Genomic DNA, 17,272 nt, shown 5'->3' with positions numbered 1-17,272 from the left:
ACAGGAGCTTTCATGACATCCAATTCTAAATCCATTAATATGGAGTTGGTCCCCCTTTTGCAGCTATAACAGCTTCCATTCTTCTGGGAAGCTTTCTACAAGATTTTGGAGTGTGTCCATGAAAATGTTTTGCCCATTCATACAGAATGAGCACTTGTAATGTCAGACACTGATGTTGGTCAAGAGGTCCTGGCTCGCAATCTCTGTTCTAGTTCATCTCAAAAGTGATCAATAGGGCTGAGCTCATGGCTCTATGTGGGACAGTCAAGCTCTTCCACACCAAGCTCACCCAGCCATCCATCCCTTTAAGGATCTTGCTTTGTGGGCTCAGTCACGCTGGAACAGAAAAGAGCCTTCTCCAAACTGTTCCCACAAAGTTGGAAGCATACAATTGTCCAAAATGTCTAGCTATGCTGAAGCATTATGACTTCCCTTCACTGGAACTAAGGGGTCTAGGTCAACTCCTGAAAAACAACCCCCCCAGCATTATCCCTCCTGCACCACTGCACACTTGGCACAATGCAGTCAGGCAGGTCATGGTCTCCTGGCATTCGCCAAACCCAAACTCGGCCATCAGATTGCTAGATGAAGAAGCGTGTTTCGTCACTCTACAGAATAAGTTTCCACTGCTCCAGAGTCCAGTGGTGGTGTGCTTTACAGCACTTCCACCAATGCTTGGAAATGTGCATTCTGATCTTCCGCTTGCGTGTAACTGCTCGGCCATCGAAAAACATTTCATGAACTCCTTACGTGCAGTTCCTTTGTTGATGTTGCTTCGTGAGGCAATCTGAAACACTTTGAGTTATCAACAGAGGACAGGCACTGTGCACTTCAGCACTTGCCAGCCCTACCCTGTGAGTTTACATGTTCTACCACTTTGTGGCTAAGCTGTTGTTGCTCCAAGGTGCTTCTATTTAACAATAATAGCACTTACAGTTGATCTACAGCAAATCTAGCAGGGCAAGCATTTCACAAACTGGCTTGTGGCAGACGTGGCATCCTATGACAGTGCCAAGTTTAAAGTCACTTAGCTCATCAGTAAGACCCATTCTACTGCCAGTGTTTGTCTATTGAGATTGCAAGGCTATGTGCTTAATTTTATCCACGTGTTAGCAATGGGTGTGGCTGAAACACCTGAACTCAATACTTATGAGATGTGTCCCAATACTTTTGTCCATATAGTGTATATAAAATTGTCTCTTTATTTATTCAACAAGTTTGATGTATGTAAACTTCAAAATCATTTAAGTTCATGTTCATGGTTCACACAGGAAGGCTTTCAGTATATATAAAAATAAAATATAAGTGAACTTTGCATTGTCTTACAGTTATTTTTTGTCATGACAAGGAAGTGTTTAACTGATGTATCGATAAAATGAGATGACCAATCGATTAAATAATAGCAGCAGCACAAGATTACAAGAATTTACAACTAAATAACATAAAATAGTGCAAAAAATGTAAGACTTTGTTAGTTTCTGCTGTTTACTGTTTAGGAACAGCCATATGTCACAATTCACAGTTAATAATTCACTATGATAATAGCCAGTAACGGACTGTTTATCTGAAGTATAGGAGTGAGTTTAATTTATTTTGACAGATTTTATTCATTATCAAAATTTTAGCTCATTGAAATTCGTATCAGTGACACAGTATTTTCATGTTGGACACACCCTAGTAGAAATGCAGATTTGATAAGTTCATGAACTTTTCCATGCCTAAATATATCTAAATAACATCTTTTTGAGAATACTACTATTAATATTTTATAGAATTTGCCATTACCTGAGGAGGTAGACTGCCCGCTCTATGTCATTCAAATCTTCATCTACTGTTAGTTTGTCGATCTCTTCTGCAGTCTGGAAAATCACACATATACAAAAAAGGTAAAATAAATAAACAAATAAGTAAATCCTGCCTTATGTCAATTAAACATTTAAGAAACTATTTTTTCCCACAGTTTCAGTGAGATTCTGAGGGTTATTCAGAGATAGAAATACATTGTTAATGACAAATCACATAATCCATGTCCACTCACATAGCCTCCTAAATGTCTCACATCAAAATAAATCTATGCTTCATATGATTCTTTATATGACATAGGTAGTTGGACAGTAAACGATTCCATTACTGCTTAAAGATGACTCAGCCAAATGTGTGAGGGGGTTTGCAGCGAGGCAGGATGTGAAGCACGATGGACTGCGTGGGAAGAAAGTGTGGGGGACGGGAGCCATGTGGGTGACGAGTCTATTACTTCAGGGCTTCTCTCATTAGCCGAAAAGCTTCTCTTTGGAACCTCCCTACAAAAATGGATGGAGAGAAAACACCCGCCCCCCTCGTACGCAACAAATTTCCTTCATGCAGTACGCAATAAGCTTACTCAGGTAAGAGGGGATGAAAGCAACTTCATCCTAATTCTGCTGCTGGAAGGTGGAGCAGACTTCTTATATTGTCTATGGATTAATTCATGCACAGTGGTTGTACAAATGTAGGCCACATAACAGTGGAATGAAAATGGGAATGCTGTCATTGGACAGGGTAGAAATCCTCTATAAGGTAGATGTACTGCAGTGGAGTGGAGTGGAGGAGGCGAGGCAGGGATGCGCACAGCTGACAGAAACTGCGTCACTCACTAAAGCGATGTGGGCAACCCCCAGCCTCCCTACCAGCCGTGTCTAGCCTCCTCCACAGTAACTCCTCACATACCGTGCTTCTCAATGAGCAGCAATGAACTGCCTAAAGCTGAAAAATAAAAAATCTGTGAAGGATAATAGGAGGGCACACTGAACAGAACCATATGGAGCAAGTCCACCTGGCCATCACTAAGTCACACAGAATAAAGCTTCACCAGAAGGCTGAAAGGATTCAATGTACGCTTGGTTTCCTCCTTTTGAGAAAACTGGCCTTCATAATTCACAAGCACCATCTGTGTAGGTGGCATGCCTTACACAGACTACCACTTGCACATTTTCTCTTACACATCCTTAATTCAAGCAATCTCTGGCATTTTATGGACAAGAAACAAAACGGTAGGATATAGAAATGTTACACAAATACCTTCAGGCTCCTACGTATGGGTCTCTCGATGAATGTGAGGTCCTGCAGGTCATCTATCTGTCCAAACAGACCGGACTGACTTAGAGTCATTTTGCCGACAAACATCTGGTCTCCGTTTCTTCTTTACGGACGTGATGAAGAAGAAGTTGTTACAGCTCTGTCATGATCGCGGCTTCTTAACTCTGAACGATGATTTCTTTGACGGGGAGAAGCTGAAGCTGTTCCTCCCACGACAAAAAATAACCTCCTTCAGGTTACCAAGACTTAGATGGCTATAACTAATTCATCGGGTGGCTTGAGATGTTCCGCTGTGTCAGAAGCCTCCAATCATATCCAATCGGGAAGAAAAGAAAAAGCAACGACATTGGCAAACCACGCAACGCAGAGCTGGGATTCCCGCAAACGAGTGGTTTTAAACTTTGTGGGGAATATCGTTGGCTGTACGGAGGCTAGGCTTCCCATTGCCGCAGCTGTCACACACATACATAAGCACACACCGGGAATGGCTGCTGGCGACGTTTGGCTATCACAGAGAAATAGATATAGGCTTTCCTGACCAACTGCAGGCTAAACCATCACTGCTAACGTTACACGAATCAACTGTCCTAGCTCTAGCTAGGTTAGCTAGCGTATAATACAATTTGTTCTACCCTACTTGAAAAGCAAGTTCGAAATACGGTTACATTTCGAGGTAGACGGGAAAATGTCGCTCAGCACAGGTGGTGCATGAACGACCAAACTGGAAACACATTCCAGGCGTCGACAAACCGCAAACTAGCTGGCAGAGATAACTAAGCTACTTCTTACATAAACTCCGTTAGTTAGCGAAGATTTTTCGCGCAAGCTAGCTAGCTAGCAGGCTAACGTCAACCTAGTAACGTTAACGTTAAGTTGGAAATGTGAGCTAACGTTAGCTTCCTCACGACAATTAAGTGACAGAAAAATATCACAATACCAAACCTAACCTACTAACGTTACACAAAGGGTGACCAGAACGTCTCACAGGATGCTATGTATCTCACACGGCTCTTATCTAAAGAGCGCTGGCCGACGTTAAGCTGTGAGTAAAATTGTGCAGCCAGAACAAACCGCTCCACACCACGCAAACGCACTGCACCAACTCAACCGGTTTCCATGGAGACCGCATGCCACCGTAGTGTGGAGCGGGTAAAGCGTCACAGCGTTGGATTCGGTTCGTCATAAGCTGATGGCCCGCCGTCCTGCTGGACTCCAAAACAAGCACGAAGAAACCACGTCAGACTCAAACGCAAGTGTGAGGGGAGCACAGACACACGTCTGATGCACTGAGACGTCCATATTTCCAAATATCCCGGTGCGGTGTTTCACAAAGCTGTTTTTTTTTTCTTGGATAACTTTAAGGGGAAGTCCATCGATGTTTCACACTTTCTCTATAATTGAGAAGTTGGGATGTAAACAAAGTTGTTCAGAGTGATTTGGTGTAAGATGGTTCTTTGTAGAGAAATCTAGCAAATCAGAATTGTTCACAGTGGCGGTGATGGGAACCAGACGTCCACCGCTGAAAGCTCCCGCACAGAAAGTTATTACATAAAGTGGTTATGAGTACGGTGCTTGATGCATTGTTTTGAGATCACGTTTTGGCCTAAAATTATATATTTAATGCATTAGTGGAGGGGTATATGTGGCATGTTCTAAAGCAATGTAGTCTTCAAACTTTTCAAACATTAAAATTTTCCCTTTAAGTCAATGGTAAGCACAGTTCAAGAGGAACGGTCGTTCGCCTCCTGATTATAGTGTAAATCTATATATGTGTCTTACAGAGAAACGCTGCTTCATGAGATTACTGAGATTATTCTGTTTAAGAGCATTACATCCCCAACAAGGCAGTAGCAAGAAGCTGAATATGGGAAGAAAGTTACATTTATAGTCAGTTTCTGTTTTAAACAATTATAAACGTATTTGTGTTCAGTAATCCATAATTCAAGGTCAGAGTGTAGACAGAATCACACTGTGTCTAAACTCAGCTAATCCTTTTCTGTGCTGTTTGTAAGCCATAAAAGCCTCAATGTCCATGTGGCATTGAAAATGTTAGACTGAAATGTTTATAAAAAAATCTAAATCTGTTGCAGCTCCAATTTACTATATAAGCATTTCGGTTTCAAATGCGCATGTTTTGTGTAATTGCGCCACCTGCTGTCTCCACATTTTAGCCGTTTTATTCAGTTGTTAATCTTCAGACTTCACATCCAGTAACGTCTTACAGTTGTGCAGTACTATCAGAGAGACGGATTAATTGATTGATTGACTGATTATGTGCTAGTTTCTTAGACATAGATTAAAGGGGAATTCCACCAATCTTTTAAAAGTTTTAATCCTTCACATGTAATTCATTCAGTTTGGATGTGAAATGGTAAATTATAGAGGCATGTATACACTGCTTCCAGGTTTCCTTACAGTTATGTTGATTGTAACCAGGGCACTTGATGTCTATAATACAACTATTGTCATTCTATTTACTGTCCAAAACCACCAGTGAATCTACACGTCTCTGAGTTTTTATATGTGATGTTCATGATGGTAAAATAGTGGACAACTTTAAAAAGTAACTTTTCTTCTTTAACTTTAGGCTTCTTTAGACTATTTTGCCCTACAATGCCCTGCATGTACCTCTCTACCCAGCATGTCTATTACAAATCTACTCTAGGCCAAAAGCTTCTCTCAGAACTATAGTAAAACAATGTCTCAGGATTAGGCAGTATATTTCTAACCATTTGTGTTATCATTTTCTGTGATGTAGCTTTTGGAGGCATTAAATGCTTCAGACATGTGGTTTTGTGTGGTTTCTATCACCACAGCAGAAACAATTCTGAATCATTAAGCTTCTCTAGAACAGGGCATTTCATGTGAAACAACACGGAATGACCTTGCTTACATTTTAAGGCCTTTGTGTCAAACACAAAGCGCACATGCCAGTCCAGGCCCGCGATACAATCTTCTCTGGTCCTGTTAATATTAACCAGTTTCACAATGCGCTGCACTGCAGTCCCCAGCATGCACTGCAACATAATGTTCACTTCAACTCTCCTACTCCAACAACAATCTACAGGACAGTGGCTACACCTTAATTCTACACAGTTCTAGGCAATTTCATACTAGTCGTATCTCCAAACACACTAGCTGCATTTCCGCTGCAGTTCAATTCTGGCCCACAGATTAGTCGAGATTTTCTAGTATGGCCTTTTTACTCAAGTTTAACACCCCTGTTTTAAGGATTAAACTATGCAAACAAATCACTGGAATTCCTCTGTAAGATTAGTCTTACTTCTGTGTCAGTGGAGAACTACCATTGGACAATTTTTTAGTCTAGATTTAGGCTTAATCTGGGTTTGGGAAACTGGCCTTATGTGTTCAAAAGTTATAGATGTCTACTGTAAGACATAAAATTAAGAATCAATTAACACAATAAAAATAAACTGCTCATTTTGCTTATTGAGTATGTATTAATGAAAGCATGAATCAATGCCAAATGCGTAATATACTACTGCATGTGTATGTAGAAAAGTGCACTTAAATAGGAACATATAATGTAAGTAAATAATGACTTTGTTTTTTTTATTGTCATTCCCTCTCATTGCAAATGTGTTGAGAGATGAACAAAATGTAGGTTCTCCAGGACGCAGAACAGCAGCAGACAACAGTGCAGACAGGTAATAAATTCAATAAATACAGACAAACTATACAAACACTACACAATAAAGTCTTCTCTAAGTATACAATAACTACAACTATACAAACATTGAAAAAAGGACAGTAGAGAAAATAAACCAGCTGTTGGTGCATAGCAGCAATAACAGTTGTGTGTGTATTGTTCATCAATGCACATATAATTAACAGTAGTTTTAATAATGCATAAATAAGCTCTTACTTTCATGAGAGCTATCTGAGCTTCATGACACAGCATGGGTACATACACAGAAGTAGAATTTCATTTAGAGGCCTTCAGACATTCAAACACTTATTAATACCGTGCATTAAAAGTGTCCAAGGAATGTAGACACAGTTACAGAGTTTATCACACAGAGGCCTCAACAACATTTATCTTCATCATAATAGATGGCAGTAATGAATAAGAATCGTCCGGGCCTGTGTTCAGTGTTAATGGTAAATAGTGTTTCAAAAGTTTTGGGGACCAGGGTCAAGATACTCTGTTTTGTCTGTGATCTCTTTACCGCCCCCTGCTGTTTGTGCACCTGAACACTTGCATGTGTATCCCTGAGGTCAGTCTCTTAGGAGATCCTCTTCTTTGCACGTTTTTAATCGTTTTATGTCATTGTTTGGTGGGATCTGGTGTGTTAGAGCAAGGAAAATACAAAAATATGGAACAGGTCCAGGACCAGCACTCTTTAAAAAATGTGCTACAGAAGTTTTTTGAAACGATGCAATAGAAGAATCCATTTACGTCCCTAGAGAACCAAGTTTCATAAAGAGATTTGTGCATGTAAAGATCCTTTTAAATGATCAAAGGTTCATAGAACCATCACATAAATGTTATTAACTCATATCTGGACCTTAAATCCAGTTTCTGGCTCTGGATTTTGTAATCACTAGTAGGTTTGACACTAAGTGGCTAATCGCTTATATGACCAGTTCAAAAACCCCCAAAAAAACCCTTTTGGCACCTTTAATTTTAAGATTGAGTGTTAGGAACCACTGCTTTGGTTAAGTGTTTCTCAGTCCACTTCTCATTGTGTAGGAGTTAACATTTTTGCTCTTTCCCAGCTCCCAGCACATCTGAGCCAAGGGCTAAATTGGATAGCACTGCCATAGGTAATCTGCCAGTTTTAGTTTTACTTGTTTTAGTTGTACTGTACCCCCAGTACAGTGGTAATGATAATAGTTGAATTTAATTTACGTTTTCATAATAAATGTTCCTAAATTGATTTGGATGTATGTATAGTCCTTAAACATTTACATGGTTTAGAATTTTTATGCCATGTTTCAAAAAACCTTTCATCCACACACAGACACATTTGCAGAATGGTTCTTTTTAGATTTTTCACTTGAAAGGGGCAATAGGAAACCCCAAAATGGTTCTTCTACGATATTGGTCCAAAGAACTCTTTTTGGCATGTCTCCTAGCACCATCATCCCTCAGCAGCTGATTGGAAAACTGAGCCTGCTGGGTCTGAACACCTCTGTAACTGGGTCCTGGATTTCCTGACTGAGAGACCTCAGTTAGTCAGGATAGGTAATAACATCTCCAGCACCACCATACTGAGCACTGGTGCCCCTCAGGGCTGTGTGCTTAGTCCACTGCTGTTTACTCTGTCGACTCATGATTGTACTGCAAAGTACAGCTCAAACCACATCATCAAGTTTGCTGATGATACGAATGTGGTGGGTCTGAATGGCCATAAATGATGAGTCAGCGTCCAGAGTGGAGGAGGTGCAGCGGCTAACAGACTGGTGCAGAACCAGCAACCTGTTTCTGAATGTAGACAAAACTAAGGAGATGGTTGTTGACTTCATAAGAGTGTGAGGAGACTTAACATCTCTGGCTCTGCTGTGGAAATCATCAGGACCACCAAGTTCTTCGGTGTCCACATCACAGAGACCCTCACCTGGTCCCTCTACACCAACTCCATAGCCAAGAGAGTCCAGCAGCGCCTCTACTTCCTTTGGAGACTGAAGAAGGCTCATCTCCCCCCTCCCATCCTCACCATGTTCTACAGAGGGACTGTCGAGAGCATCCTGAGCAGCTGCATCATCTCCTGGTTTGGGAATTGTACTGCCTCTGACCACAAGACCCTGCAGTGTATAGTGAGGACAGCTGAGAAGATCATTGGGTCTCTCTCCCCTCCATCATGGACATCTACACCACACACTGTATCCGGAAAGCCACCAGCATTGTGGATGAACCCATATTCATCCCTCACACAGACTTTTTTCACTTCTAATGTCTGGCAGTAGGTACCGGAGCATCTGTGCCATCACTGCCAGACAGACTCTTTTGATGCTCTACTTGCACTGTCTGAAACATTGCTGCTAACACTGTGTTTACACTGTTTACTCAAGTTTTCCTACCTCAGGAACTGCTGTTTATGTATGTCATCTGACTGTGTGACTCAGAGATCACAGCATGTTTAATATCTTTGCACCTTATTCTCACTACCTCATGTCCAGAAATGTGTGCTGTGTAGGTGCTGCACCGTCCTGTATCTTTACTGTGTCTAATGTCTGTATAATTTATCATATTTATTGTATTGGTTCTAGCTTAATGTTTTGTTTGCACACTATGTCTGCACTTTGTACTTTTGGTTCCTTCTTGCACCATGTTGTTCCTGGAGGAACAACTTCACTCCACTGTATACTTGTACATAGATGGAATGACAATAAAAGCCTCTAGACTCATGAGTGATTGTGATCCAGAACTAATTCTCCAGCATCAGTACCTGACCTCACTAATGCTCTTGTGGCTGAATGCAATCAAATCCTCACAGCAATGTTCTAACATCCAGTGTAAAGCCTTCCCACAAGAGTAGAAAACAACACAACAAAATAAGCCTCCCTATTAATACCCTTGAATTCAGATTGTTGGAGCCATTTATGTTTTCTTTAAACTTATGTTTATTTTGATCGCTCACCACTTGGGGGCGCTGCTGGGTTTATAGGTGGCTGTAAGGTTGTAGTAGGGATACGGGGGTTGGCGAGGAAGTCAACAGTATTTTGACCGTATGGTTAGCGGGACATTTAAAGATCTTGAGCGCTGGTACTGCTGCTGTTGGATTATGTGCTACCTGCCAACTTAAGAACAATAAATGGATTGGTATATCCAAAGTTTCAAGAGGTATGGACTTTGTGGTAATTCCTGCTAAACTGAACGAGTCAAATCCGCTACCGCCAGCTCTCTTTCTCATTATGTGGTGGCTTAGGTCAATTTCGTTTGTTTTGTTTAAAAGTCACTACATTTTTTAAGTCAAAATACTGACTACGCTAGAATTGGATGCGGACTGTTTGCTGAAGTGCAGTTGCTGCTTCGTTTGAGCACGGACTGCTACAGGAGAATGGTCTTGGGCGTTTGGAAATGGAAACGGAACATGGGACTGCGACAGCTTCGTTTGGGTGGAGACTAATGGAGGCTCTGTGGGACCCAGAGGCTGGACCGGTGAAATAAGTCTGCACAGATTGCGGCGATTGGTAACGCTTCATGAAAGGAAGGAAGGAAGGATTGTTCGTGTGAGTGCGGCGGTCTGACTGATCGTTGGATATGGAGGTATGGTAGCGCTACCTTAAAAACAAACAATGGCCATTTGACTAACTCGTGTGCACACGTTAAAGACTAGTCAGTAAATCCAATGCGCATTGGTGGGGTTTAAAGGTTTTCGCATATGCGTAATTTAAGTGACTGGGTCTTAATTGAAAGTTCAGTTTTAAAATGAATTCTGATTTTTCTGTGTCTGAGCCCTCCGTGGTTCAACCTCAGGGTAATGATGGTAATACACAGAGTACTAATGGTAATGTAAACAAAGAGCCTGTAAAAAGGGTGGTAAAACTAACTGAAAAGGCACTGCTTGAAAAATTGGAGTCTTTGCAAAAAATTCGAAAATTTAAACTTAATAAAGCTTCCAATCTTAAAACTATGATTCAAGGGTTCATGGTTAACACAGAACATGAAACAGAGGTTAAAAGTGTATTTGCAAAATTTCAGGTATTATGCACTGAGGCAAAAGAAGCACACGAGTCTTTAATGGGTCTGTTACCTGATGAGGAAAAGGAAAAACATGACATATGGTTTAAAGCAAAAATGCTGAGTGCAAATGAGTTCTCTACTGGGGTGTTTAAATGGCTGTCACTTTCAAAAGATGATACAATGGCTCAAACTATTGACAACGAAGCACGTCCAAAATATGGTGTGTTGGGTCAAATCGTTGAAATTCAGGGTAGAGAGCTTGATCCAAATGATGGTATAAATCCTGATGACAGCATTTCTAATATTAAAACCGGTGTTTCTAATAAGAGCTATAGCCACAAAGAGAGCCATTCCAGTTCTAGATCTAAACGGTCTAGCCACTCTTCTATTTTGTTTGCACGCCTCCAAGCTGAGGCAGAGAGAGCAGCACTGGTAGCTCGTGCTGCATCCTTAAAAGAAAAGCACACTTTGGAGGAGCAAGTAGAGGTGCTAAGGAGGAAAAAGGAACAAATGGATCTTGATGCGGACTTGGCTGCTTCCACTGCTAAACTGTCAGTGTTAAAGATTTATGGAGCATCAAGTGTCATCTCAGATGGAATGGAGTCCTATTTTGAAAAAGAAACCAAACAAAAGGCAGTCTCCATAACAAGAAAATCAGAGGAAAATCCAAATCCATCTACAAGACAAAAGGTTAACAAAAGGCTTCTTGATATTGATGCATTGATTTCACAACAAGAAATGCAAGATGACACTGAAAGTGGTCAGAGAGATCCTCTTGGAAGTGAGTCACAAAGACATGCCAATAAAATAGGTGTTGCACAGAAGCCACAGTTGCGAGAAATGCAGTACCAATTATCAAACGGAGAATCTCAAGGCCATATCCATGAACCAATCATACGACCAAGGAGACCACAAATGCATGAAGGACAATCACAACCAACTGTTCAGGAAAACAGTGAGAGTGCTACTTTACACTTACTTCAAAGACAAAATGACATAGCAGAATTGCTAATACAACAGCACAATTCACATCTGCTTCCTCCAAGAGATGTTCCAATCTTTGAAGGTGATCCTCTGCAATACAGAACATTTATTAAAGCCTTTGAATATTGTGTGGAGGAAAAAACAAGTAGCAAAGGGGATTGTCTGTACTTTCTGGAAAGGTACACTAGAGGACAGCCACGTGCATTAGTTCGCAGCTGCCAGCATATGGCTCCTGAAAGAGGCTATTTAACAGCTAAAACGTTGCTTCAACAGCATTTTGGACATGATGCTAAAGTTACATCTGCATATTTGGAAAGAATGCACAACTGGCCAATGATAAAGCCTGAAGATGTTAAGGCTCTCCAAGCTTATGCCTTATTTTTGCGTGAGTGTTGTAATGCAATGTCTGATTTACAATACATGCATGAACTGGATATGCCAGCAAATATGAAGACAATTATAATGAAGCTCCCCTACAAATTGAGAGATAAATGGAGAGTTTACGCATGTAACCTTATGGAAAAACATGGACGCCGGACACAATTCAGTGACATTGTTGCTTTCATTGAACGTGAAGTGAAAATAGTGTCTGACCCAATATTTGGTGATATTCAGAACACCCAAACAGGACCAATCAATAGGCCTGTAAACAAAGGAAAATTACAACTCAAACCCAAATTTAAAGGAGACAGTTTTGCTACCACTGTTACACCTATTGACCTGCCTGTATGGAAAACACCTAGACAAACAAAAGTTCTGCCAGGGAACAACTGCTTATTTTGTACCCGAAATCATGCATTGAAGCAGTGTGCCCAGCTGGAAAAAATGAAGCATAGAGAAAAAATGTCCTTTCTAAAGGAAAAAGGGGTCTGTTTTGGTTGCTTGTGCATTGGGCATGTAAGCAAGGATTGCGATAGGCGCTTAACTTGTGAGATTTGTAACCAGAATCACCCAACTATTCTTCATATACATCTCACATATAAGGCAGATAAGGCGGTCAACACAAACACTGTAGCCTTAAATGATCCAGCATTGGATACCGCACTTGTTTCTGCGCAAGCATGTGATCATACAGGGGTCGGGAAAGGTCATGGGATTTTATCCATCCTCCCAGTACAAGTAAAATCCAAAAGGGGAGACAAAGTCATTCAGACTTATGCATTCTTGGATCCAGGTAGTACATCTACCTTTTGCTCTGAAAGCTTAATGGCAAAGTTGAATTTGAATGGAAGAAAAACTAAAATCTGTTTACTAACTATGAGCCCGAAGACAACAGTTTCTAGTTATATTGTGAATGGATTAGAGATTTCAGGTCTTCATGGCAAACAGTTTTATGACCTTCCTGAAGTCTATTCGCAAAGGAAAATGCCTGTGAGCACAGCCAACATTATCCAAAGGAAGGATCTGGCTAAATGGCCTTATTTGGATGGCATTTCCATTCCTCACATTCAAGCTGATGTTGAGCTATTGATTGGTACCAATGCTTCAAAGCTGCTTGAACCATGGGAAGTAGTGAATAGCCATGGGGAGGGACCCTATGCAGTGAGGACCCTATTGGGGTGGGTTCTTAATGGATCACTGGGAGAGGGTCATAGTAAGCCTCCTGATGTTGATTGCCCAACTCTCACTGTAAACAGGATTTCTGTGGAAACATTGGAACAAATGCTGAAAACTCAATATGAACATGATTTCAATGAAAGGGCATCAGAAGAGAAAGAAGAGATGTCAAGAGAGGATCTGAAATTCATGAACATCATGAAAGAATCAGTGAAGCTTGAAGCTGGACATTACAGTTTGAAACTACCCTTTAAAATGGATGGTGTTGTCATGCCAAACAACCTCTGTGTGGCTAAACAGCGCATTTCAGGATTGAAAAGAAAGTTTGAAAGACATGAAATGTTCCATCAGGAATATACTAAGTACCTTAATGAGCTCATTCAAAATGGTTATGCTGAACAGGTACCCCAGGATCAGCTGGAGCGTTCTGATGGTAAACTTTGGTACATTCCCCATCATGGAGTGTTCCATCCTCGAAAAGGAACATTACGTGTTGTATTTGACTGTGGTGCGGAATTCAGGAATACGTCCTTAAACAAACAACTTCTACAAGGTCCCAATCTTACTAGTTCTTTGTTGGGTGTTCTGCTTCGATTCAGACAAGAACCAGTTGCATTTATGACTGATGTCAAATCAATGTTTCATCAAGTTAGAGTTGCTGAGGATGAGACCGACTTTCTCCGGTTCCTGTGGTGGCCTGATGGCAACATTACTCAAGGAATTGTAGAGTATAGGATGACCGTTCATCTATTCGGAGCAGTATCCTCTCCAAGCTGTGCCTGCTATGCTCTTAGGAAGACAGCAGAAGACAACAAGCACATGTTTCCAACAGAGGTCATTGATAGTGTCCACAATAACTTCTATGTTGATGATTTTTTGAAGAGTCTTCCTTCTCAAGCTGAAGCCATCCAAATGGTCAAAGATCTTGCTGCACTTTGTCATAAAGGTGGCTTCCATTTAACGCAATGGATTAGCAACAATCGTGAGGTTTTACAAACCATTCCAGAGAAGGATCGATCCAAAAACTTGAGTGAATTGAATTTGGATCGAGATGAACTGCCCGTTGAAAGAGCTCTTGGACTTTATTGGTGTGTCCAGACAGACACCTTTAAGTTCAAGATGATGGAAAAGGAGCGACCACATACTAGACGTGGAATTTTATCGGTGGTCAGCTCAGTTTATGACCCTTTGGGATTTCTTGTGCCAGTAACACTTCCAGCCAAACTCATGCTACAGGAGCTTTGCAGAAAGAATTATGGCTGGGATGACCAGATTCCCCAAAGCCTCAAACAACAGTGGATAAAGTGGTTAACAGATCTTCAACAAGTGAATGCATTTAAAGTTGACAGATGCATCAAGGCACAGGACTTTGGACAACCTGATCATGCACAATTGCATCACTTCTCAGATGCCAGCGAGAATGGCTATGGAACAGTGACGTATCTTCGACTACAAAACCAGAACAACATTCATGTTTCTTTTCTGCTTGGCAAATCAAGAGTGGCACCTCTTAAACAAATTACCATCCCTCGATTAGAGCTTACTGCTGCTGTCCTGGCTGTTCGAATAGATAAGATGCTTAGAACAGAATTGCAGCTTCCACTTGACAACTCTTGTTTTTGGACTGATAGTACTTCAGTTCTAAAATATATCAAAAATGAAGAAAAAAGGTTTCGGACGTTTGTAGCTAATAGAGTGTCAGCAATTCGAGAAGTAACAGATGTCTCACAGTGGAGATACATTCATACCTCCCAGAATCCTGCAGATGATGCTTCCAGAGGATTGAAAGTAGAGAAGCTAATCACAAACAAGCGGTGGTTAAAGGGTCCAGACTTTTTGTGGACAACAAAGGAGGAGTGGCCAGAGGTCAATTTGGATTGTAACCTTGTTCCTCAAGATCCAGAACTAAAAAGGGAGCACAGAACAAATGCTGTGATCATGGAAACAAATGCAACCAGCCAATTGATTGAATATTTTTCTGACTGGAAGAGGCTAAAAATTGCTGTTGCATGGATGCTGAAATTAAAACATGTCTTAATGGAATTGAGCAAGAAAAGGAAGGAATTGTTGGAATTGTCAGACCAATCCTGTGACATTCAGCAGGAAATGCAGAAGGTCAAAGCTGCATTAAGACCACAAAGCTTGTCCATAGAGGACCTTTCTGAAGCAGAAAAGGCAGTCATTCGTTTTTCTCAGTTTGAAAGGTTTAACAAAGAAATTGTTGGACTGTCCTCAGGAAAAACGGAAGTGTCAAAAGGCAGCACTATCCACCGATTGAACCCGGTCCTGGAAAATGAATTGTTGAGAGTTGGTGGAAGATTGTGTAAGGCAGCAATGCCTGAAGAGATTAAGCATCCCATCATTTTATCCAAAGACCAACATATTTCCAAGCTTATTTTAAAGCATATACATGAACAGGTCGGTCATGGTGGAAGAAACCAGGTTCTGTCCAAATTGCGTGAGAAATATTGGATAACTCATGCCAATGCAGCAACAAGGAAAATTCTATCCAGTTGTGGCTTGTGTAGGAGATTCAAAGGAAAACTGGGTGAACAAAAAATGGCCGATTTGCCTGTTGAAAGGTTGACTCCTGATCTTCCTCCATTTACTAATGTTGGAGTTGATTACTTCGGGCCATTTGAAGTAAAACGAGGACGTTCCTTTGTAAAGCGATATGGTGTTATTTTTACGTGCATGGCTAGTAGAGCCATACATTTAGAAGTGGCCTATTCTTTGGATACAGATGCATGTATTAATGCCATTCGAAGATTCATTTGCAGAAGAGGACAAGTCTCTCATTTGAGATCAGACAATGGAACCAATTTCACTGGTGCAGAAAGGGAATTAAAAGAAGCATTGGCAGCTTTAAACCATGATAAGATTCAGAAAGTCTTTCTGCAGGAAGGAATCAAATGGAGCTTTAATGCACCTACAGCCTCCCATCACGGCGGTGCATGGGAGCGAATCATTAGGATGGTGAAAAAGATTCTTACATCCCTTTTGCACCAGCAGACTTTAGATGATGAGGGGTTACACACAGTTTTATGTGAAGTGGAAGCGATCATTAATGATCGCCCAATCACCAAATTGTCTGAGGATCCAAATGACTTAGAGCCTCTTACCCCCAACCATCTTCTTACTATGAAAAGGAAACCAGTCTTGCCTCCAGGGCTATTTGATAGGACTGACATGTATGGAAAAAGAAGGTGGAGACAAGTGCAGTACATCTCTGACCTTTTTTGGAAAAGGTGGATTACAGAGTACTTGCCTTTACTACAGGAACGACAAAAATGGACCAAGAAGAAACGAAATCTGGTGCCTGGCGATATAGTTCTGGTTGCAGATACCACAGCTCCTCGTAATTCCTGGGTACTTGGCAGGGTATTTAAAATATACCCAGATAAGAAAGGGCTGGTTAGATCAGCACAAGTACAAACCAAAACCAGTCTCTTGACCAGACCAATAACAAAACTTTGCCTTTTACTAGAGGGGTTATGAGGTATCGTATATAGGAACACATTTTGTATGTATATAGTTTGAAGTATGGTATTACTTTGGCTCCTTATATTGTTGTATTAGTCATTAAATTGTTTATGCCTTTTGTCATTAACAATTAGGGGCCGGTGTGTTGGAGCCATTTATGTTTTCTTTAAACTTATGTTTATTTTGATCGCTCACCACTTGGGGGCGCTGCTGGGTTTATAGGTGGCTGTAAGGTTGTAGTAGGGATACGGGGGTTGGCGAGGAAGTCAACAGTATTTTGACCGTATGGTTAGCGGGACATTTAAAGATCTTGAGCGCTGGTACTGCTGCTGTTGGATTATGTGCTACCTGCCAACTTAAGAACAATAAATGGATTGGTATATCCAAAGTTTCAAGAGGTATGGACTTTGTGGTAATTCCTGCTAAACTGAACGAGTCAAATCCGCTACCGCCAGCTCTCTTTCTCATTATGTGGTGGCTTAGGTCAATTTCGTTTGTTTTGTTTAAAAGTCACTACACAGA

The 17,272-nt window shown here is 41.0% G+C and overlaps 3 protein-coding genes across 12 annotated transcripts in view; 2 read left to right on the top strand and 1 right to left on the bottom strand.

The window, feature by feature from the left end:
• The window catches only part of ppp4r4 (protein phosphatase 4, regulatory subunit 4), a 29,887-nt gene extending 25,587 nt beyond the window's left edge, over positions 1 to 4,300 (bottom strand). Inside the window, exons 1-2 of one of the 5 annotated variants that reach the window (XM_017692608.2) lie at positions 3,058 to 4,300; positions 1,786 to 1,859 (exon numbers count right to left, since the gene is read on the bottom strand). In XM_017692608.2, the coding sequence (XP_017548097.1) occupies positions 1,786 to 1,859; positions 3,058 to 3,162 (179 nt within the window). In that variant the 5' untranslated portion in view covers positions 3,163 to 4,300. The remainder of the gene's footprint in view (positions 1 to 1,785; positions 1,860 to 3,057) is intronic. The other 4 variants (XM_017692607.2, XM_017692610.2, XM_037537766.1 and 1 more) reach the window with 4 other exon arrangements.
• A 5,335-nt stretch (positions 4,301 to 9,635) lies between these two features.
• Positions 9,636 to 17,272, top strand: part of LOC108424533 (ankyrin repeat and SOCS box protein 2-like) — a 43,068-nt gene continuing 35,431 nt past the window's right edge. For all 6 annotated transcript variants that reach the window (XM_037537709.1, XM_037537708.1, XM_037537711.1 and 3 more), the window contains exon 1: positions 9,636 to 10,309. In XM_037537709.1, the coding sequence (XP_037393606.1) occupies positions 10,304 to 10,309 (6 nt within the window). In that variant the 5' untranslated portion in view covers positions 9,636 to 10,303. The remainder of the gene's footprint in view (positions 10,310 to 17,272) is intronic.
• LOC119263217 lies at positions 10,304 to 17,142 on the top strand. Its single transcript, XM_037537707.1, has 2 exons — positions 10,304 to 11,951; positions 15,259 to 17,142. Exon 2 carries the CDS (start codon positions 15,281 to 15,283, stop codon positions 16,763 to 16,765), a length of 1,485 nt encoding a protein of 494 aa, XP_037393604.1. The 5' UTR covers positions 10,304 to 11,951; positions 15,259 to 15,280; the 3' UTR covers positions 16,766 to 17,142.

Source organism: Pygocentrus nattereri, chromosome 4 (assembly GCF_015220715.1).
Source record: "Pygocentrus nattereri isolate fPygNat1 chromosome 4, fPygNat1.pri, whole genome shotgun sequence".
Lineage (NCBI taxonomy): Eukaryota > Metazoa > Chordata > Actinopteri > Characiformes > Serrasalmidae > Pygocentrus > Pygocentrus nattereri.
This window is presented reverse-complemented; position numbering and strand designations above follow the sequence as displayed.